This window comes from Elgaria multicarinata, chromosome 7, assembly GCF_023053635.1.
Source record: "Elgaria multicarinata webbii isolate HBS135686 ecotype San Diego chromosome 7, rElgMul1.1.pri, whole genome shotgun sequence".
NCBI lineage: Eukaryota > Metazoa > Chordata > Lepidosauria > Squamata > Anguidae > Elgaria > Elgaria multicarinata.
In genome coordinates, this window is record NC_086177.1 from 49,343,416 (window position 1) to 49,366,908 (window position 23,493).

Genomic DNA, 23,493 nt, shown 5'->3' on the forward strand with positions numbered 1-23,493 from the left:
AGGGCCTCTACTTCCCTTGCTCGGCTTCGTCCATTCTCTTCTGCTGCCCCTTACGCCTGGAACGCTCTTCCAGAACATTTGAGAACTACAAGTTCAACCGCAGCTTTTAAAGCTCAACTAAAAACTTTTCTTTTTCCTAAAGCTTTTAAAACTTGATGTTGTGCAGACTTCTACTGTTACTTTCTACTGTTAGTTTTACCCTACCCTGTGCCTGCTTACCCTACCCTGTACCTGTTTGCATTCTCTTCCCCTCCTTATTGTTTTACTATGATTTTATTAGATTGTAAGCCTATGCGGCAGGGTCTTGCTATTTACTGTTTTACTCTGTACAGCACCATGTACACTGATGGTGCTATATAAATAAATAAATAATAATAATAATAATAATAATAATAATAATAATAATAATGGAAACCCGTCTTTTAGGAAGTGGGCTGTCCCAGCCTCCACTTACTCTTGAAATGCATCCATCCCAATGCCAACAATGCCTGCCTTCCCACAGTTGTGACACAAATAATATACTACTGTTGTTAACAAAAGAATACAGAGCAATACAATGTTTTCTATTGCTATAGAGAATGCAAAACCCCCACAGGCATGTGGTTCAATCGCTCCTTCAGATAAAATTCCTCCCCAGGACTCTTGTCCATAGCAACACTGCTTGGAATAGAGAAGGTAGGTGGGAAAGTCAGAGTGGGCACTAAGCTACATGGCGGCCTCTCTTAAATAACTTGGGAGGAGGACCAGAGAGGAAACTCTTCCTCTCAAGCCTGCTCCATCCTAGTCCTGGACCCATAGACCAAGAAAAGCCACTGATTGACCCTGTGGCTGCACCTCCTCATGTTCTGTACATCGTTTGAAACTTAACATGGCAAAGACTGAATTGCTTGTTTTTCCTCCTAAACCCTCTCCTCACCTCTCATTCTCTCTTACTGTCAACGATGTCACGCTTACTCCGGTCAAGGAAGCTCGTAGTCTTGGCTTTATATTTGACTCCTCGCTCTCCTTTACTCCTCACATCGAGGCAGTAGCTAAATCCTGTCGTTTCTTCCTGTATAATATTGCCAGGATTCGACCATTTTTGTCTGTCTCTTCTGCCAAGACTCTCGTTCACGCACTGGTTATCTCTCAGTTGGACTACTGCAACCTTCTTCTCTCTGGCCTTCCTTCGTCTCACATCAGTCCGCTGGTCTCTGTCCACCACTCTGCCGCTAAGATCATCTTCTTGGCCCGCCGCTCTGACCATGTCACTCCACTTCTGAAATCTCTTCATTGGCTTCCAATTCACTCCAGAATCCAATATAAACTTCTCCTGCTGACCTTCAAAGCTCTTCACGGTCTAGCTCCTGCCTATCTCTCCTCTCTCATCTCACACTATCGCCCCGCTCGTGCTCTCCGCTCCTCTGATGCCATGCTTCTTGCCTGCCCTAGGACCTCCACTTCCCTTACTTGGCTTCGTCCTTTTTCTTCTGCTGCCCCTTACGCCTGGAACGCTCTTCCAGAACATTTGAGAACTACAAACTCAATCACTGCTTTTAAAACTCAGCTAAAAACTTTTCTTTTCCCTATAGCCTTCAAATATTGAGTTTGTTCTGACTCTATACTGTTAGCTTCTCCCTACCCGGTGCCTGTTTACACTTCCCTGTGCCTGTTTGCATTCTCCTTCCCTCTTTATTGTTTACTACAACTTATTAGATTGTAAGCCTATGCGGCAGGGTCTTGCTATTTACTGTGTTATCTGTACAGCACCATGTACATTGATGGTGCTATATAAATAAATAATAATAATAATAATAATAATAATAATAATAATAAGTGACTGGGAGGAGGACACTTAGTCCCCTCCCCTCCCAGCACCTGCACAGCAGTGTAACCAAGGGTGCTAGAAAGCAGGGATCTGGGTTCTGTATTGGAGAACAATGGTCTGGGATTTTATAAGCAGCAAACTGATACAGCAATTCTCAAGGATGGGCAGCAGGAAGATAGCAGGGCTGGCTCTCTGCTAAGGCAGTGTGAATCCCCTGCACAGGTGGTGGGTTAGGAAGTTTGGCACATCACATCCCTATCACCAAGAGGGGGCCCATAAGCACAGCTGCAACCACCATACCAGCCCCACTTGCCCCCTTCAGTAAGTGCCTTGGAGCAGTCCCCATCTCTTGCTGTAAATACTCTACCAGACTGAGAGATGGTGGTGGCTGCTGCCTGCCCAATTCCACACTTTGTCAGAGCCCTCAGAGTTGGGCAGTGGAATCTCTGGAAAGTCCAGCATTCTGGCTGGTCACCTGGGCTCTTACTCTGAGGACTTTCCAAAAGTGACAGATCAGGCAAGTGGCCTCTCCATAGAACCACGTCAGCCACACAAAGTAGTTGACATGGCTCTACAGAAGGACTGCCTGCCCAAACGGATGTTTGGTGGACTCTCCAATGGTGAGAAATCAGGAGAGTACCCTCTCTGGAGAGCTGGCCTGCCCAATCTCTTGCTCTGAGAGAGTCCTAATTCAGGCAAGCTGTCCAGGCCTGACTTATGAACTTGGAGGAGTTCTTTGTAGAAGCAAGGCATTGTGGGGCCTGCCTGTACAGCACGGTTGGCTGCAGGCAGTGGGTGAGGGGAATGGTAGTGTCTGTCTTCCCGCCTCAATCAGAGGGACATGTTGCATTTCCACTGCCATCTAGCTAATATTTGGGTTAGTATAAGATGGGGTGCTGTGTGACAGATGTTTATTTATTTATTTATTTATTTATTGCATTTTTATACCGCCCAACAGCTGAAGCCCCTTGGGTGGTTCACAAAGGAGTCAGATCCCAGGTTCCACCAATGTGACCTCCCACGTCTGAGTGCAGTCTTGGTCCTCCAGTTTAGGAGAGAAGTGCTACATTAACTGCAGTGATGCCAGTCTCTGCTTGAGCCTTGCAAGACTCCTGCAGAATGAGATACCTGATATAAAATAGGCATTATAGATTTAAACATAAACACCATCTGCTATGTTCATGTGTCATAAATTGTAATTTTGGGGTGGGAGCAGGGAGGAAAACAGTATACTTCTTTTGCCATCATTAGGAATGCTAGACAAATAATGAATATCCATAGAATGTCGCAAAAAAATAAAAATTATAAATATATCAATACACCAAAAGCAACCAATATTTCTCCAATCTGATATATTCATTGAAGCCTAGATGTGGAAATTCAAGGTTCTTTTTTTTAAAAAAAATGTAGGCACAACGCAGAGAAAATGAAGTATACCGAAGACTGTGATTCTATGCACAGTTATTTATGAGTAAACCCCAATGAATTATTCAGTGGTTCTTACTTTTGAGTAAATATAAATAGGATTAGGCTAAAGTTTTCAGTGAAATTCTTAATAGCACTTGATCGTCTGAAATTCCGTCTTTTACACAACTATTACGGGAGCAAGAGTTTTGTCTCTTTTGGCATGTGGCCATTCTAGTCTTGACGGTACAGTTAAACAGAAACATTTCACTAAATGAATGTGAAATCATCATGCTTATATTATATTACATGCTAGTGTAAACCCTGTGTTGCCATGGGGGCTGGTAGTGTGAGAATGATTTTTGTGTGTTTCCATTCCAACTGGAAGAACATTTAAAATAACTCTACTACAAATAAACCAGCAAAAGTGAAAAAGAAAAGTTGTTATCTTTAAAAAGAACACTTATTGTTTCTTTTAAGCTGAGAGGCTAAACCTCCAGAACCACAATTCCTGGAGTTCTTTCTATGTCCCTTAGCAGAGGATTACTTCCCATTACCACTAATATAAATGGGGTTTTGGCGGGGGGGGGGGGGGGAGTTGAAACTTGGAGGATCATCAGATGGGAGTGGGGGAATTGTGTTTCCTTACCCCGGGCTCTCTTTCTGGTTCTCTTCTCCATTTGAAAGGACTACTTTTCACAGAAAAGAGACCAGTGACCACGTAGCCTGTAGATTTCAATGGGAACAGCACCCTCAAGTGGACATTTTAACCTCAGAAGAGTTGGATTAAAAGTGGTTTTATTTTGTAATGCTAAAACAGAAAAGGAGTGGGAGATGTGCAGGAGGCAGACGTCATCATCAAAATGACCAGCGAACATCCGTGTGTGGCTTGTAATGAGCATGCTATAAAACGCTCATTTGATGATGCTCTTGTTTTCCCCTTTCATAAGCCTTCCCCCACATCCCTACCCACCAAAACCTAAACTCCAAGAGTGAGATGGAAAGCCATCTGAAAGAGCTTTGTGCTCACTTGCTCTTTCAGATGGCTTTATCTCAGCCTTTTGTTGCCAGGCCCAGCCCAGTCATAGTCCTACTCCAGCTTCTCCTCTGGCTGCAGCCTTTCTGTAATGCCCTCTTTCTCGTGGGCCTTCCTCTCTGAGCTGGGCTTGGCTCAGGACTTTGGGGTAAGCCTGAGATGGGCCTCAGGGCTGGGAAGGATGTGCTGTGTGAGCAAGGGCAGCATGTGGACAAGTACCAAGCTGGTCTCAGCAGCAGGAGGGAAGCCTGGATAGGCTCACCAGGGCCGCCATCTTGGCGATGGGCAGCAGCATCAACAGTGACAAGAATACAAAGGGTATTGCAAGGTTGCCAGAGGAGCCACAAAACTTCAATTAAAAAAATTAGTAAAATTATTCTGGTTGATCTCAGGTAATAAGCTTAAAACTACCATATTCTTATATAGATATTGGTTTGATACTATGGATAAAGCCGATATCCCACCATTCTATACCATGTTTTGCACCAGCTTCTTTCTTATCTTTAAAAGAACATTCCCTAAAATTATTTCCCAAACTAGTACACATGTAGTTTGTCCTAGCTTTCCATTAATTGCTGGGCAGGGGAGGGGGAAACTGTGACATTCCCCACACCAGGAAGTCTTGTGTTGTGTACATTGATAACATGGATGGAGGAGTAAGGAAGACATGCAAATAACACTAGAGAAACTGCATGCACAAAAGTCTTTAAACAGACCAGAAATAGAAATGGAGGTTGGGGGGAACCAATGGATTGCTAATGTACTTGTGCCATTCTACAACCAAGACCAAAATTTGTAAACATTTATATAAGGGTTTAGTAATTTTCAAGCTTCTGAAAATTTGCTTGAAAATTCTTTTGCTGTCCTCAATGCCTAATTAATAAAATCGTTGTGGTAGTTATAATTTTAAACAAATAGGAGGTAGATACTTGTTTCCCCTTAATATTTCATGAATGCTATAGATGTTTAATTAAAAACTGTGTCATATAAATAAACAATGAATCAATGTGACTGGGTAAGATAAATGCCACACAAGCAGTTCATGCTACTAAATCCTTAATCCAATATTAATGCAGTATTAAATATTACTCCACTGGTAACCCCAAAGGCATTTAAATATACTATTCCAAGAAGCTTGACATAGATTAAATTTTCCACAGAATACAAGGCCCATGTACCACATGCAGTCCCACTCAAACCTTATTTTATGGTGATTTATACACCTTCGGCTAGGCCTTTCTGCAGGAATTAATGCCACTCTATTTTACCACCCGTACAAGCATATATACTGTGCTAAAATAACCTGTATATGTGACAGAACTAACACTGTATTATTTCACCATGTATAAGCACATGGGCTGAGTAATTCTGAGTAACCCCAAGATCTGCTGGCAGGCAAGGATTAGGGTGGGAGAGAAGCCCCCTGCATCAGCAGAGAGAAACTCTGCTGGTGACACTGGCGCTGTTGGGGCAAACAACATTTTATTCCTGGAGTCATAATGGTGCTATGCTTTAGGTGAGTTTAAAATGCAAAACTATACATGCTCAGATGACTGTTGATTAGAAAAATCAGGGCAGGCAAAAAATATTGTTGTTGTTCTAACATGTCAGGAATGTAGAGGCAGTTGTAAAACATGGAATGGAAGTTAAGGTGGGGAGAAGAGGAAAGTTGTTTGTTTGCTCCACAACTGATGAAATATACCTGGCCATGTAAACGGGCTCCCATTAGATCATTAAGTCCAGGGTCTAAGGGCTCATCTACACCACGCAGGATATTGCACTATGAAAGCAGCATGAAAGCAGTATATAAAAGGCAGGAGCCACACTACTGCTTTACAGCGGTATTGAAGTGCACTGACAACTGTTGGGGCCCATGGACACATACCATATACTGCTTTTATACCGCTTTCATAGTGTTATATCCTGCTTGGTGTAGGTATGTCATGGGCCCCAACACTCTTCAGTGCACTTCAGTACCACTATAAAGCATTAGTGTAGATCCTGCAGTGCACTTCAATACCACTATAAAGCTCCTGCCTTTTATATACTGCTTTCCTAGTGGAATATCCTGCTGGTGTAGATGAGCCCTAAGATTAAATAGCTGCATCACCAGCTTGTGGGGGTGCATGTTAGTCCCAGAGGCACCAGTTACACCCATGTAAGCTTGATGAATGTACGTCTACTGCTGGAAGTGTTCCCACCAGCAGTAGGCCCTCAAATGGGGCATTATGGGGGCAGGGGGCTGGAGGTGGCTTTGAATATGCTGGCACCAAAGTCCCTGTGTCCCCACAAAAGGGGCTGAGATCACCACCTTCCCCAGCAATAGCTTGGAGATGGCATAGCTAATTTTGTTCATTGGTTCTAGGGGAGGACACACACACACACTGCCCAAAGATCTGCCAGGATAAAAAGCCTAGTAAAGCCACCCTGACACTTTTTGCCGTGGTCGGTCAGGCTCTGGAAATGGAAGGCAATCTGCCACTTTGCTTGCCCCAGTCACAGCTGGATTGCATTGTGAACTGTTAGCATCACACATCAGGGATAAAACATGTCTTCAGTTATCTATAAATGAAACTTCCTTCTAGCTGTATCATATGGATGAAATGAATCTTACTTATACTTACAAAGGCCCATTGACTTCAGTTTCTAATCATTCTTCTAAAAAGGGCATCTGATCCGCTGGGAGTATATAGGAAACTGAGTAGGACCCTGTCCAAATGATTAGTGATAACCCTTTTCAAATTTTGTTTATGGGAGCATAAGGCTTTCTTTCTACATACTATATGGCATGGTTGATTCTGTCTCCATAATAATTCCCAGACCACTTCCAGTTCAGGTAGTGACAATAGGCAGAAGTGGCTTTTACCAACTTGGATTAGTACAACAGCTGCAACCCCATCTAGGGAAAGTGGAACTAGCATCAATTCTGCATATCCTAGGCAGGATCTACACTACTGATTTATAATGGTTTATAGCAGTTTTGACAACTGTTCAGGCCCAGGACACAATACATATACTGTTTTCAAAGTGTTATATCCTGCTTGGTGTAGAACTGGCCCTAGTTGCATCCAATGTGAAAAGAAGGAAAACCCCATAGGGGAGTAAAAAATAAGCCAAAGGCAAGGGCGGGACCAAGGAATCTTCTACAATAATATTATTAGTGAAAGGTTTATTACAGTGCCAGGTGCCTATGTGTTTCGAACGCGGTTACGTTCTTCCTCAGGGCTTTATAACATTAGTGCAGTTGTCTGCAGAAGCTTATGCAGACAAGTGCACTAACATTATGAAGCCCTGAGGAAGAACGCAACCATGTTTGAAATGCGTAGGCACCTGGCACTGTAATAAAACTTTTACTAATAATATTATTGTAGAAGATTCCTTGGTTCCGCCCTTGCCTTTGGCTTATTTTTTACTCCCCTAGGCCTGATCTACACCAAGCAGGATATAACACTTTAAAAACATTATGAAAACGGTATATGTAATGTGTCCTGGGCCTGAATAGTTGTCATAACCATTATAAACCATTATAAGCAGTAGTGTAGATCCTGCCTTGGTTACATCCAGACTGGACTGCAGGGACATTGTAAATATCTGCAGGGACAACCTCAAGTGTAGATTGGCAAGTGTAGATTAGGCCTTTGATACTAGGGTTTACTTGAAAGAAGAGGAGGAAATTTCAGGAAAGCACACACACACCGCATGAAGAAAGAGGTGGTGTACTTAGGATTTTCTTGAGATATTTGTTGCTGTTGTATTATAACATGATACATGAAGACCGTTATTCTCCCTAAGGAAGACTCAAGGGAAAAATGTGTTGCATTTTTTTTTTTTTTTTGCAAAAGTAAGTGAACAGATACTGCATCAGCTTGAGCTGTGTCTCTTTCTTCTTTGATTTGAAAGAAATAACCTACTTCAAGAGGGCCATTTTCATTTAGGACAAGGTTATCAAATAGGTTTACTATCTGTGGTTCACAGATGTAGGAGAAATCCAATGTTGACACATAGTGTGACATGTGATGACCCAAACTTGTCAACAAGAAGACATGTCTACAACATCCTGAAAATGGATTTTGGCCTCATTCCTGAGATGAGAATCTCTACGCAGATTAGGTCAACAAGCAATGAATGAGAAAGCTGTGGGATCAGGTGTCAAAGCAGAGAAATGGCTGGCCTTCTCCAGCACGACTAGCTAGGATATGATGGACAGTGGGAAGACGGGCATGGGAGGGCAGAGACCAAAACTGATCATGACTGCGAGAGCAGAGTATCCTAAAACAGAGGTGGGTATTTATTTATTTATTTATTAGTTTTTATTACATTTTTATACCGCCCAATAGCCGAAGCTCTCTGGCAGTTCACAAAAATTAAAATCATGAAGAGCATAAAAACAACCAACCATCTAAAAACACAAATACAAAATACAATATAAAAAGCACAACCAGGATAAAACCACAAAGCACAAATTGATATAGGTTAAAATATGGAATTAAAACAGCAAAGAAAGTAGATCTCCAGATCCTTTGGACTTCAACTGTCAGAAGCCCCTATAAGCTCCTCAAGATGCAGTTGAACAACCATCTGTTAGGTATGCTTTAAGGTGGATTCCTGCATTGAGCAGGGGGTTGGACTTGATTGCTTTATAGGCCCCTTCCAACTCTACTATTCTATGATTCTATGTATCAAGACCAATGGTCAGAAATGCTGAGAGTTGGAGTCCAAAACTTTCGGAGGTCTAATTTCTGCCTAAACCTATGCTTTCAATTAATTTGGTAGCAGTCGAAAGAGGGAAGAGGGCACTAAATATGGCTTGTGCCAAAAAACCAAAAAGTGTATGAAACCTTATAAAACCTTGCAATCCTCACAATATTTATTGCAGAAAAGTATCTGATTGATTGATTGAGAGTGAGGTTTGGAAATTACAGCACTCAATAAAAAAAACTGCATATGGAAAGGGAAGGAAAAATAATAAAGGTTTGTAATTTGGAGATCAGTGCTCTTCAGAGGAGGGGGGAGAGATGAGGGAGATGCTTTCCATGGCTGCCCCCTGCTGAACTCTGGAAATAAAAATTCTCTAAAAAAAATATCACTGAGGTTTAAGAACAATATATATTTAGTACAAAGCTGACCCAAACTGTGAAGGTTCTATCAAATTTTCTTAACCTGAGCAGAGGCCAACAGAAAGAAATCTTTGCATTTGGCTTTTCATTGTTCAAATACAGATTCCTTAAAAGTTGAGGGAATATTTGTTCTTAAAAGTAGTGTAAGAAGAGAGGAAGAAGAGGAGTCTGGCTCTCCTCTTCTTCCAAAGTGCAGCTGGAAGCAACTTTAAGAATTCCTCTCTACTTCATTTCACCCTTCTATATATGAACACTCAACTTGGGTTTTTTTTTTCTCCTTCAGAGGTTAATCCTTTGTTTCCTCCACTGACATTGTATTAAAGGATGGTGGAAAAGAGCCAGCTATCAACTCAGCAATAATATTTATGCTTACATTTTAGTAAAATCATATTGCAGTAAAAGTGATTTGCCATTCTTCCCTTTGCCCCTGACTCATGTTTCAAACCACTCTCCTTTTATGTTGCTTCAGGGACAAACCACTACAAGCGCAGGGCTCAGCAACTGCAGTTTGTGTGTTTGTTCTGGCCTGGGTTTGTTTGTTTGTTATATTCTCGTTCCACAACTAAAACAATTATAGGGAAGGAATTCAGAATTCATCCCAAGAGGTAAAACAATCTGTTTATGCATGGGGATTTTGAGGGGAAATTATTCTGGAACTTACTAAGTCATGAAAAACATCAGGAGACCACTGGCTTGAGATAAATCTGTTCAACTATGCTATTTATTCCACATTAGCTTTGGGTAGTTTAGACCAATCTCTAATAGTACAACATATATTTGTCTACTCAGAAGTAAAACTCATTGACCTCAATGGGACTCTCTTTCAAGTAACTGGAGATGAGGCCGGGAAGCCGGCAGGCTGGATAGGGACCTCCAATGTGCCCAGTTAGGCCCACGGGCTGCAGGTTCCCCATCTCTAGCATACTGGATTGCAGCCTAAAACTGTATCACATGAAGTAAGTCGTTGGCTATAAAAGCTCAGGCCACAATAAACCAGTCAGTCTCCATGGCTGCAAGCCACAACTCAATTATGCCAGTGAAGCCAGGGTGAGTTTAATAGGATTGCTCTAGCATGAATGAGCTATGGAATGCAGCCTAAGTTACTGAAGCATTTTTTTTCCACTAATAAAACTATGGACATTTAAATATTTATTACCTTCCACTCCTATTTTTACTTGTCTGTCCATCTAAAGGCCCTTCTTAGCTATTTTAAAGAAAATAAGGAAACAATTACAGACATGGAACACAATAAAGGCGTAAGGAGATATGGAGATTCATGCTGAAAAATGTAAGGAACAACAAAAACCAAAGAACTGGTGGACCCCAGGGTGGAAATAGTTTTAAGAAAACCACCTGTCTCAAGTCACTTACTAGTGGTACCTCCATTTCTTTGTACTTAGGAGGATTTAAGACTCTGGAGGATTGTTAAGGAAAGCAGTGGAAAATTTGGGACCTTTGACTTTTCACATGAACAGTTGCCAGGCAACCACCAATATGTATTGTTTTGCCTCTCACCATCTGGAACTATTAAAGGACACTATTGGTTGCCATGCAACCTCCTACATAGTCCCCATAATGCCCCTCTCTTCCTTTCATGGTTAATTTTCAAGTTCTCTAAAATTATAACAATGCCAGTACAAAAATAAGACTGTTAGTCATTTGCCCCTGCCTGAAGATAATCAAGGGGCTGTCTAAACTCTCAGCAAGCCCCGGGATGGGAGCGCGATGGCATGGTGTCGATTATACAATGTTGCTGCAATCGCACTCCCACCCTGGGGCCTTCCGCTGAAGCTGCAGAGAAAACAAGTCCGGGACTTACCCCAACTTTTTCCTCCGGAGTGAAGAAAGGATGTTCAAGACAGCATCAAGACAACCCCTCACCTCACTCTGAAGTCACAGCGGAGGCGATTTGTTGCCTTCCACCAGGAAGAGGGTGGGGTGCTCCGATACCCAGATGGCCACCCAGAAACCCCACGCTCCCTTATTGGTGTTGGGATTATCCAACACCACCCCAGGGAAGGAAAAGTGCAGGGTTTGAGATGGAGGCAGTGCGAACATGGCACCATGAAGACACCCTAGCGGCTCCAGGAAGGGAAGTCTGTTATGCCTCCCCATTGCATCACCAAAAAATACTTCCTTTTGCAAAAGGCAAGGGAGTCACCAATGGCAGGAAGAGCTGACAGACTGGCGGCTGTCTGACTCCAAGCTGAAAGTGATATGCTCCTGAAAAAGCTCAGTGTTATTTTCAGCTTTAACTTATTTTCAGCTTTCTGTGATTTCTCCTGCCCCTAGTTAACCCCTCCAATTTTGCAAAGCTAAGGTGTTTTGCTAGTGAAGTGGGTAGACTGGCATGGAATAAGTTGTAGCAGCAGGGGGTCTGCTGAAGCCAGCCCCACACTTGAAGGGATGTGGGTAGGGCTGACTCCTGGTATGAAGGGGTCTTGGGGAAAGGGTGCCCCCTCCATATGATTGCTGACCTAACTAACGGTGGAAGGCAAAAGTGCTCTGAATAATGCCAGTTGGCTGGATCAAGTTTCCATTTTAATTTCTCACAGAGTAATGCTACATCAGGGGTATTGTGGGGGAAATTAAATGGCAACTAGCTTAATGGGGGCCACAACAAGCATCAGTAGTGGCCCCTCCAATGGTGCTGGGGCCTCAGCAGCTGCCCATGGATGCCAGGTGCTGACTTTGGTCCTGGGTATGGGTTCGACTCAAAACGAATTTTATCAACATAGCTATTAAAGAGGTGGGGAGGGAATGATCACAACATATGGCTATAGATTGACAATATAGTTATCAACAAGGGGTCTAAACCTATATATCTGCCCAATAAGACAAATAGATCAACAAATGCAGTGGAAAAAGATTTTGGTCCTTTAAGATTGGAGCTAGACCAAGCTGAAAAATAATATTTCATGTTCCTAAGTGGCTGCATAGATTCAAGCAGTCTAGAACGAGAGTTCCAAAGAATATGAATGGATATCTCTTATCTGTATATTCATTGATTTGGAGCATCTCTTACTCTTGAAATTATCTAGTAACTTCAAGTGGGCCATACTTAGCTAACAGCAGTTTTTTTAAAAGCTCCATTTTCCATTCAGGAGAAGTTAGTCACAGATAACACAACAGTTTGGTTTGATGAATTATAAGAAGGAAAATATTAAAAAAGCAGTAAGAATTGATTTTCAACCAAAAGTACTTACCCACAGGAGACATTTCAGGTACTCCAGCTGTGTAAGGGCCATCCAGAAATTTAGGTTCATTGTCATTGATATCCTGAATCTTAATGACGAATTCTGACTCGGGCTCCACGGGTTTACTTGTCAGTCTATCTAGCGCTTGGGCTCGGAGGGTGTAGTAGGCCTGCTCCTCCCGATCAAGCCTCTTTGTGGCATGAATATCCCCCGTGTTCTCATCAATAATGAAAATGGAACTTGCCCCTTCTCCTGACAAGATGTATTTGATGGAGCCATCGCCTTTATCAACATCAGAGTGAAGCTGGTGAAAAATTGATGAGAGATGAGATTAACTTACAGGAACGCTGGTGATATGAATACATGTTAAAATATAATAATTCACATGTCACAACAGCAGTATGTGAAATTTTATTGTTCTTGGAAAGATAAGCCAAATGTTGATTATGCACAGCATGTAGCCAGTGATGGGAAGCTGTCATCTAGCTCCAGTGGCCCTTCTCATTCCACAAACAATCTTATTTTCAAAAGCATTTCATTGTCAACTTGAAGGAAGAACATCCTTTTGCTCCAGCTTTCTCTGAGAACAGCAGCTGATCTGAGAAGTTTGACAAACTAAAAGTATTTACCCAAGAGTAACCCTGCTGGGGACAGCTGAACTACTCTGAAATCAGTGGATTGAGCCTATTTATTTATTACAACATCTATATAGCAGTCCACATCTAAGCAGCTTAGGGGAGCCACTTGTGGATTGCCAACAAAGAGGACAGGCATCACAAAAAATGAAGACACCGATTTGCATAAAATTTGCATATACTGATTTATATGAATAGCTCCATTTTTTTAAAAAAAATAATTATTATAATTTAAATAGAAATCTAATACATCTTGTCATAGTGTGGAAGACTGACTAGGTGAGCGGTATGCTGTTCTGGCAATCTCAAGACCCAGCTCTTCCTTCTGTCAGTTCTTTATATTTATATTGGACTTGGACTGGACAGTCCTTTAAATAGAGGACACCTTCAAAATAGAGGACAGTCCTCTGGCAGCCTTCGAAACAGAGGACTGTCCTCTGTAAAGGAGGCCACATAGCCACCCTACTTGAGCTTTGTAATAGTGCATATTTGGCTTCTCAAGGTTTTTGAATATTCAGGTCTCCAAAATCATAAAAGAGAAACACAACAATGGATTTGTATGAATGCCCATATATGCACATTTTTAATATAGTTGTTTGTTGATGCCAAAGGTGCTATATTTTCCCTAATCACATTGCATGATTTGAAAGTATGATAGGTTGTTCTTACTTACTAAATTATCTCTGTGTTGTTGTTTTTAGAGATGTGAAGGTTTCTGGAAACCAGAAAAAAATACTATAAAAATTATTTGTTTGTTTTTCCCTGTTTCTTTCCAGGAATTTTTGGGAAACTAAAAACAATAACGGTCCCCGCCCCAGTTTTTTCTTCTAAGCTTTCACATCTCTAATTGTCTTAAGTAAGCTTTATTGTTGTTGTTATCAGTTTTATAATATAGAAAACAAAGGAAAGTCTGTCAGCCCTTTAAAATATCATAGAAATCAAGAAGTCCAAATATTCCATCTTAAACGTCATCAAAAAGGCAGCTTCTTTAGATGATTAGTTCATTCTAGATTGGTACCTATGTGAAATAAATGGAACTACTGTATTCGATGGAATAATACCATGTGCATGTTAATCAATTATATAAATTTACATAAGCAGAGTACCCACTGAAAGAACATTTGTATGTTATAAAAACCATGGGAGAATAATTCCAAAGCACCAGTAATTGATAATTTAGAACTAAATTAGTGGTTTAGTAGTATTATGGAACATTAGACACAGAACACTTGTCCATTTGTACATCTGACACAGGAAAATTCACTAGAGTCTAAGGTATTACTGCACACATCATGGGCTGCTGAACCAAGAGGGAACTTCTGTGTTTTCCTTTATGTGGCTGAAAGCTTAATTCTTAGCAATGGTTTGATGTTGGCCCAAGCAAGCAAGAACTAAGACCAAAACAAGACCTTTCTGTAAATCTGTATCAATAGCGTGACAGGACAGGACTCCTGTATCTTTAACAGTTGCATAGAAAAGGGAATTTCAGCAGGTGTCATTTGAATACATGCAGCACCTGGTGAAATTCCCTCTTCATCACAACAGTTAAAGCTGCAGCAGCCCTGCCCTCTTTTGTATCTGGTCAAGCCGGCAAAGCTCCTGCAGCTTTAACTGTTGTGAAGAAGAGGGAATTTCAGCAGGTGCTGCATGCATACAAAAAACACCTGCTGAAATTCCTTTTTTTAAACAACTGTTGAAGATACTGGAGCCTGTCCTCCTTTCCATATGATCACCCTACACATCAAGCAACTATGTCGTTTCTTGTTTTGTTTCATATTTACACTAGAGTAGGTGTAGAGGATTGATCCAGACTGAGACTCTAGAATGGGGCAGAGAGCGGGGAGGGGGCTTTCAAGTTCTGAATCAGTGGCTCTGGGTCTGCTCTTCCCTTCACCTTGGTAGAGGCTATTGGGAGTACAGTCCAATATATATATATATATAGCCTTCTTTTTTCTCTGCCACTGTTGCAATAACAGAAGTGACAGCAGGAGAAACACTGCTCGAGTCGCAAACCTGCCATTTAATTCTTTCATAACACTCCACCCCCGAGCTACAGAGCAATACTACTTTGGTGTGGGAAAGGGAATTTTAAAAAATTGCCTGCAGCCACCCACTGCAGTCCTAGTGCTTGGTGAAAGAAGAAAAGCAGCCCCTTGGCATTGAGAGAAGGCCAGGCCAGGCTGCTATAGCCACTGTTTCGGGACAATGGTAGGAACTCAGCAGTTGCCTAATGGCACCAAACCCTGACCCAAGGCCTGATCTAAAACACTGTTTCCATGAAATAAAGGTCCCATTGTAATGGGAGTAATAATAGGCAGCAAACAGCTAGTGGGGGTGGGAAACCTGTGAAATTCCACTAGAGGCTGATCCACACCATCAATTTAGGGGGAGTCTAACACCAGCCGTTTATTGCAGGATTGATCTCGGCTTCACCTCTCAGGCCATAGCTAGATGGGGCGATATCCCAGGGATCACCCCAGGATCATGCCTGTGCATTCGCATGACACACAGGGGATCCTGGGCGCAGGCAGGGAAGACCCCTCTCTGTCCCCTAGATCTCATCCTATACTTCTAGCCTGCCTTTTCCATGCTCTCGGGCTGATCTCAGGCATCACAATTTGTCCTGGTTCCTCATGAGTAAATGTGATGAGCCAGGAACCGCACATGGGGCACAGAGCTCCTCAGGAGCTCTGTGCCCATCAAGGGTGGGGTGGGGGAAGCAGGGAAAGTATTATTATTTTTTTAAAAAAAAAACTTACTATTTTTTGCACGAGCGCTTGTGCACTCAGTCTACTTTAACGAACTGTCCTGCACTGCGTGGAGACCACGCAATGATCTCACGATCATAAAATTGCAAAATCATTGCCGTAAAACTAGCTGAGGCCTCAGTTTTCCCAGAATATCCCTGACTGCTTTTGTTGCCGTTTTTCCATGTCTCTCACTTCCATTATGAAGAATGTTTGCGGTGTGCCCCCCCCCCCCCCGGTTGTAAGGCCATTACTGTTCACCGTGAGTGAACAGCCAATTAGCTGTGAGCAGTGTGTGCATGGGCATCAGCATGTTTTTCCACCGAGTTTTTTCAATTTTAAAAAATACATAGTTCTGCGCAGGAGTGCATATTTGATGGAGTTCCTATCTCCCCCCCCCCCCCATGTGTTGCTGCATGTCTGCCCTCCTGCACATCCCACACAAGTAATTTTTTTTAAAAAAAAATCCTGTGCCCCATAGCCACCTGCCTAGCCCCACCAACTTCTACCGATACACATGCAGAACTGCCATAACGGGGCACATATGCTCCCATAACCACATTCCTCTAGTTGCAGTACAGATCAGTTGCGTGTGCCCTGTGAGGGGTGATCGCGGAAGTGGGGAACCTTTGGGAGAATGCTTCTCTCATTGCGAAAGGGCTGCAGGAGTAGATTAGCCCGTAGTCTCCTTTGATACATACTGAAAGGAATTCATATTGACAAAGGATTGTACTGACCTTCTTTTCTGGGAACTGGCATAATATAGAATGTTAACAGAGTACGGAGAGGTCATCAGTTCAAATCTCATCTCAGTGAACTATTCCCAGGCAAGCTATTTCCCCTGAACTTCTTTCCTTGTAATATGGGAATCAGAATGGCCACTTTATAGGGATATGAGGATTGCTGAAACTTTATTCACAATGTGTGTGCAGAGAGATCCCAGCTGATATAAACTCTTCATCATGAAAATTAATTACATTCCATTTACATCTCGCTTTTTCTTTAAGGATCTCTCCAAGCTGGGAGGGTGGGCATCCAAATGGCAGATGCGGTTCAATGTGAGGAAATGTAAGGTGATGCGCATTGGGGGGGGGACCCAACTTTAAGTATAATCTAATGGGATCTGAGCTGACGGTGACCAAACAAGAAAGAGATCTTGGGATTGTGGTGGACAGCTCGATGAAAATGTCCACCCAGTGTGCGGCTGCTGTAAGGAAGGCAAACTCCATGTTAGGCATTATAAGAAAAGGAATTAAGAATAAAACTGCCAGTGTGATACTGCCTTTATACAAATCTATGGTGTAACCACACTTAGAATACTGTGTACAGTTCTGGTCACCACACCTAAAAAAGGATATTATAGAGCTGGAAAAAGTGCAGAAAAGGGCGACTAAAATGATTAAAGGGCTGGAGCATCTCCCCTATGAGGGAAGGTTACATCAACTAGGATTGTTTAGCTTGGAAAAAAGGAGGCTAAGGGGAGACATGATAGAGGTGTACGAAATTATGTATGGTATGGAGAATGTGGATAGGGAGACATTCTCCTCCCTCTCTCAAAATACTAGCACTAGGGGACATCCTATGAACCTGATTGGTGGGACATCCCATGAATTTTAGGATGCTTTTAGGATGCTTTTAGGATGTTTTTAAGAAATTTTAACAATGTATACTGTGTTTTTATTAATATTTTATGTATTTTATACTTGCTGTTGTTCCCTGCCTCAATCAGAATGGAGAGGCGGGTTAGAAATATTATTATTATTATTATTATTATTATTATTATTATTATTATTATTATCCAGGACAAATAAAAGGAAGTGCATTGTTAAATTATGGAACTCACTACCACAAGATGTAGTGATGGCCACCAATTTGGATGGCTTCAAAAGGGGGTTGAATAAATTCCTGGAGGCGAAGGCTATCAATGGCTACTAGCCCTGATAGTTGTGTGCTATCTCCAGTATCTGAGGCAGTAAGCCTATGTGCACCAGTTGCTGGGGAGCATGGGTGGGAGGGTGCTATTGCACCATGTCCTGCCTTGTTGGTCCCTGGCCGATGGCTGGTTGGCCACTGTGTGAACAGAGTGCTGGACTAGATGGACCCTTGGTCTGATCCAGCATCAGGGCACTTCTTATGTTCTTAAGGAGTTCAAGGTGGTGTTCATGGTTCTTCTCCCCTCCCTCCAATTCTATCCTCCCACCAACCCTATGAAGTAGGTTGGATAGGTTAGGAAACAAGGCAGGGCTATATACGTTTCTCAGGCACGATCAATAATACTTTATCCAAAATTACTTAACCTCCAACTTGTATCTATGTATGGCCAAATCATAAATCCACACATATAAAAAAGTTTCTGCACACCACCAGTGCTTTATCAAAAGGTGGTCAGATTTTTATTTTTTAAAAAAAGAAAGAAGATATTTGCAATATTGCACAAAGAGTTTCTTTCTCTTCATATTGCTGGTCTACATCCAACACTACACAAGCTGAACTACTCAGGCAACACATCTTTCCTGTCCTCAGCTCTGCCCTGCAGCTCCCATTCATCCCAAAAAGTCTTCTCTGGAGGGTTCCCCAACTCTGAAGAGCAGATTTGGTGGGGGTGCAGAGGGGAGACGCAGTCCACTATACTTCCTGATACCATTTCCCATTCAATCAGTGGGCAGACAAAAGTGGATGTTATCCTTTGTGTAGCGATTCATTCATCACACTTTACTGAAACTTCGTTGTACCATATCATTACCACTTTCTCTCTTCCCAACTAGAAATATTATGAAGATGAGAGATGGATGAAAAATTCATTTTGGGGGGGGGGGGACATGGCTACTGCAGCTTTAACTGTTGGGATGAAGAGAGAATTTCACCAGGTGCTGCAAGCATACAAATGACACCCGCTGAAGTTCCTTTTTTTAAACAACTGTAAAAAGATGCAGGAGCCCTGTCGTCTTTTCCATATGGTCACCCTATATCAGGACTAGTAGCCAAGTCCATACAATGCAATTCATGCAACAAAAAATGTGTTTGATAAATACATAAATTTGAAAAATGCACAAAACACACTTTAGTCAATAGTAGGAAATGTGCACATTTCACAAATGTGTACAATTGATGTGTACAAGTGGGAAAATGTACATGAAAATATGCATGGAATTTTGTGCAAAAACAAACAAAACTCATAATCTGATAAACACAAGTTGTAACAAGCTTCAAGGTGGAAATTGATGAACCTTGAGTTTGAGTTTTGCTAAATCGTCTATCCCTAAGAGGATTATAACCAGAAACACACACTTTTAAAAATGTGCTTGTATGAGTAAGGCCTTAATACAACTGAAGGAGCAGCATTATTTGAGGAGTGAAAACAAACAAGCTAGAAACTGCATTTTAAAAGGGTCATGTTAAGTAAGGAGATTCTTGTTTTACATATGCATTAGCTGATGTATAGCCACTGTTTGATTTAAATTACCGCATTTGCTTCCTGCACACTAACGATAGCGATTAGTATTTTGGACTTTAGTGAATAACTGCTACCCAGAGAACTAAAAATACGATTACAATTTACTTTGAAGCTGCAAAGGCTAGCTCTTCTAACATGATGTTACTATTGTACTCTCTGGGTGCTTCAATAAAGGTTGCTTTTAAAAAGAACAGAATTCTATGTACAAAAACCTTTATCCCATTGGAAAAAATACCTTAATTACCACAGGCTGGCTCATTACAGCATTTGCGACGTTCCCAGTGCTGTGGAAAGCACTCTGAAGAGTTCCTGTGAACATTGTTATGAGTATTTTAGTGCCAACATGAGGAAAATGAAAGAACTTGACAAGGGAACAATGCCTAACCAAAATATGTTGAAAAGGGTCAGATATACATTTCCTCTGCAATATCCACATTAGTCATATTTAGCTCTCTGTAGAATGATAAAAATGGTATTGCAGAAGGAGACTTACCCGGAACTAAGCCCTATCAAATGCAATGGAACTTACTTCTGAGTAGACATGCATTGCCTTATGCTGTTAAGCACAAATTTCTATCACAGAGCGACCAAGAAAGCTTGAGGCAGTCAATAGTTAAATCATGGAATATTGCATATGTCAGTTTAAAGAATGTCAATGGAATAAAGGTAAGAGATTGAACTGCTTCAATCCCTAGGAGCATATAGTATTCTGGAGATATTTATTAGGGTCAGGAGAATGAACACTATGACCACACTATTCCCCAAGTAGTAATAAAACACTGAAACCAAGCCAGGAAGCCAGCTGCTATCCTGAAATTTTTAGCACTATATTGTACAATGGGGAAAGTGGGCAAAACAAGGTTCTCTACCAGCCCCAAACAGCACTACAAGACTCCAGTTCCATTCTGGTTGTAGTACACTGCAACATTTTGTCCCTTCTAAGGCTGAACATGAGTTCCAGTACCTATCTGTTAAGCTGTAAATCAGGACCACCCATTGACAAGGTAGTGATTTCTGTATACTCAAAAATACACAGAATAGTGAACAAAGAAGCAAGAAAATCCAGAGGGTGGGTGTAGATTCGGCCTGATCAAGATCCTAACCATTTACTTTATCTTGGAGAGGGAGGTGAACTATGAGTTTAAAAGAACCTCCTGTCTGCATACCCCTACAAACAAGTTTCAGGAGGGTGAAAAAGGGAAAATTGCTTCATTGACATTAATAATACAATTCTAACAAATGTATAACATAACCCTTTGAATGAAATCCAATTCTTCTCCCATCAATGGTTTAAAGCCGGTTGGCTTATCACATCAACCACATCGAAGCCATGTAAATTAGTCTCCAAATTCCGTAAGTCCCATGAAGATGATGTAACATATAGTGCACTTTCAGCTGATATGTTTCTGCATTTAAGAGTAATCGAACAACTTCCACTCAGTTTCACAGGCTTTTGGTTTACTTCCCCCTTTCCACAGTGGGTGAACATATATACAATGGCAAAGTTGTTATATTTAATATACAGAAGTATCTATGCCTAAAGAAGTAATAGTGACCGCTGTTTGACCTAACTTAGTCAGTAAGGTTGTTTGACTGGAACACCCCAAAATTTATTTTCTGCTTAGGCATGAATTATCATCTCAAGCCTGCAGTGGACTCGTTCCAACTCTACTAGTCTATGGCCACAGCTAGACCTAAGGTTTATCCTGGGATCATCCAGGGTTCGCCCCTGCCTGAGCACTGGATCCCCTGTGTGTCACCTAGATGAACAGGTTTGACCCCTGGACGATCCAGGGATAAAGCTTAGGTCTAGCTATGGCCTATGATTCTATGAAGTGAAGAAATTCTGATATAATAGATTAAGTATTCAGATAATTCTGTTGTTGTTTTTTCACAGCAAAACTGTCTTCTAGCTTCTGGATTATTGTTATGGCTATTTTGCTAGTTCTCATTGCCAAGTACTCCAAAAACTAGCAGAAAACTGGGCAGAATCTAGCAGTGTCACTTGGCAAACTCAGAAAACGCTAGCGGAGCTCCAATGAATCTTTTGGTCACACAAGAATCTTTACGTTTGTGTAACAGCCAATAGTGCCGTTCTGCTATCAGGCAGAGTTTCCACTCACAGAAACTGCTTCTGCCCACCTGATGGTTGGGGATCTTCCCATCTTCCTCAGTCCTGTATACTGCAGCTTGATTTTCAGGAGGATCCTCCAACCCTTTGGGTAACATTTTCAACAGGCTCTAAGGGAAGAAAGGGTCTGGGAAATCCACCTCCGTGAATTCCTTTCCAGTAGCACAACACTGGATGCAACCCAGAATGGTACAAGAAGAAAGAAATAATAGAGATACCAGGGACAACTGCATATACAGTAAAAACAGCAAACAAGGTTTTCATTGGCTACTTAGAAGATGAAGTTAGAGATACTTGATAGGGCTAGCCTGTTCACTGAATACATTTGTCTCACATTCCAAAACTGAAGGTGTACTGAGCAGCCACCTTCGGGTATTTCTGTATTGCCAAGAGGAGCAGCAGTTGAGCCCCAGCTAGCCACTTGGTTCTTTTTATCTTCTCCTGGCCGCTGCTACTGCCTTTTTAGCCAGAGCCAAGCCATACGCTAATCTGAAAAGTGGGTGATGAGAGCTCTGCAGTTTCAAAGCATAGGATTAGCTTATCTGCCCTGCACCTGGACATGCTTATAGGCTAGGGAGCATTTGCTGGAGTTTCCAAGTGTTTGTGAGGAACTTCCCTTCCTCAACCAGAAGCTGCACTTTGAAACAAATACAGTGCTTGGAGGGAAGTGGCTGGTTGTCAACAAATCCCCCAAATGTGAGCTCTCTTATCTTTCCTCCTGATTATGGATGCAATAGAGATGTACGTTCAGGGTAGGGGGGGTGGGGTGCATAGGCATCCATAAGTTTTTGGAGAAAAAGTTGCAGATTGGGAAGTGTTGGCATGATGGTGGTAGTGATGATGGTGGTGATGCTCAGAAGTAGGGAAATTAATTAGTTAAAATTTACTTAGTTTCTGCAGTGAGGCAGATGCACAATATCATCAACAGGAAAAGAGGCATATGGGAAGTGGAACCTGCTGCCAAAAAATGTTGCAGTGTGGAATGCTTCTGCTCAGGGTTCCAGCCAGCCAGCCACACCCTTTTCCAGGACACTTTATTGCATTTCCCTTCCGTACCTCCCCTACTTTCTATTTTATTTTCCCTAACAGACACTCAGGCCTTAGCTAGACCTACCTTTTGTTCCGGGGGAGACTAGGGGAGACCTCGCATTATGAATAACATGAAATCTTGTCCTCCTTTACACGCAAGGTGCGATGGCCTCAAGAAGAGAGGTGTTGCGCCCATCTTTTTTTTTTATTCTTAAAAGGCCAGCAGCGCATGAGCGCTCCAGCAGAAAGGTAAGGTATTTTTTAAAAAGAAACTTACTTTCCCCACTCCCCCCACCCTAACCCCGATGGGCGCAGCGTTCCTGAGGAGCGCTGCACCCTGTGCGCGGCTCCCGGCTCTGCACTAGTAATCGCGTGCAGCCAGCCCAAGTCACGGCAACGGGCTACACCTTCCGTGGTCTTGGGCTGAGCCCGGGACCACGGAAAAAACGGGCCCAAAGTGTAGGGCTGTATCCCAGGGCCAGGGAGGGATGATCACTCCCTGATCCCGGGATCCCCTGTGCATCATCTGGATGCACAGGGACAATCCTGGGGTTCTCCCCAGGATGAAGGCTGGTCTAGCTAAGGCCTCAGTGTTTTGTTTTGTTTTGTCTTACCACTGACTGTGTTTACTCCTCATTGGGCTGTTTGGGTTCTTCTCTACCCCTGGGTATTATTATTATTATTATTCTGCAAACCTTGGGGGTTCTCCCTCATTTACTTGAATGGCGCCATTTTGGTCAAATATGGATTGACACTTGGAGAATGAATGAGGTTGCTGGTAGTACATGTCATGGAAGAAATAAAAACAACAACACTATTATAGGCTAAGAAAAAGAAAAGTAAAATATCTAATAATAACAAAAGACTTTAAAATATAGTCTTGATATATTTTATCAAGGTAAAGAGGGAGGAAATAATACAACAATGAAAAGGAAC

The 23,493-nt window shown here is 42.1% G+C and overlaps 1 protein-coding gene across 1 annotated transcript in view; it reads right to left on the bottom strand.

Annotated features, from left to right (window-relative positions):
* Positions 1-23,493, bottom strand: part of CDH7 (cadherin 7) — a 120,011-nt gene that overhangs the window by 59,227 nt on the left and 37,291 nt on the right. The window contains exon 2 of the mRNA XM_063130516.1: positions 12,571-12,865. Coding sequence (XP_062986586.1) covers positions 12,571-12,865 — 295 coding nt within the window. The remainder of the gene's footprint in view (positions 1-12,570; positions 12,866-23,493) is intronic.